Below are 556 nucleotides of genomic sequence, written 5' to 3'. Positions count from 1 at the left end.
ACAACAACAACAACAACAACAACAACAACAACCTCAACAACAACAACAACAACAACAACAACAACAACAACAACAACAACAACAACCTCAACAACAACCTCAACAACAACCTCAACAACAACCTCAACAACAACAACAACAACAACAACAACAACAACAACAACCTCAACAACAACCTCAACAACAACCTCAACAACAACCTCAACAACAACAACAACAACAACAAGTGCTGACACCCCCGATACGGCACACAAAGCTAAGCTATGTAATGCAATATCATAATTTATGCGCACAAATTAAATAATATTGGGGCACTTCCTAATGATTTTTTTCGTCTATATGCACATCAGCGACAGGCAGAGGGGCTCCATCTCACACTTTCCGAAGGCTACACGTCGAGTCTGGGTGTGGGTTACTCACCGCTAAACTGGTCAATGCGTATCAAATATTTACCAGCCAGTCCTCACCTTTTTTTGTTGTGCACTGGCCTCTGTGTGTTTGTGCGACGTTGAACGGCTGTGTGAAAGCTTCTCTACCGTTACGTTGTTTGTGCTAT

The 556-nt window shown here is 42.1% G+C and overlaps 1 protein-coding gene across 1 annotated transcript in view; it reads left to right on the top strand.

Annotated features, from left to right (window-relative positions):
* LOC100533220 (ror) overlaps positions 1-168 on the top strand; it is a gene marked incomplete at both ends in the record, with an annotated part of 15684 nt that extends 15516 nt beyond the window's left edge. Inside the window, 1 exon segment of the mRNA NM_001204537.1 lies at positions 141-168. Coding sequence (NP_001191466.1) covers positions 141-168 — 28 coding nt within the window.
* Positions 169-556: the final 388 nt, after the last annotated feature.

The sequence above is a fragment of the Aplysia californica genome, unplaced genomic scaffold (genome assembly GCF_000002075.1).
Source record: "Aplysia californica isolate F4 #8 unplaced genomic scaffold, AplCal3.0 scaffold00216, whole genome shotgun sequence".
NCBI classification, from domain to species: domain Eukaryota; kingdom Metazoa; phylum Mollusca; class Gastropoda; order Aplysiida; family Aplysiidae; genus Aplysia; species Aplysia californica.
The sequence above is the reverse complement of the archived record's forward strand: the minus strand, read 5'-3'. Positions and strand labels throughout refer to the sequence as shown.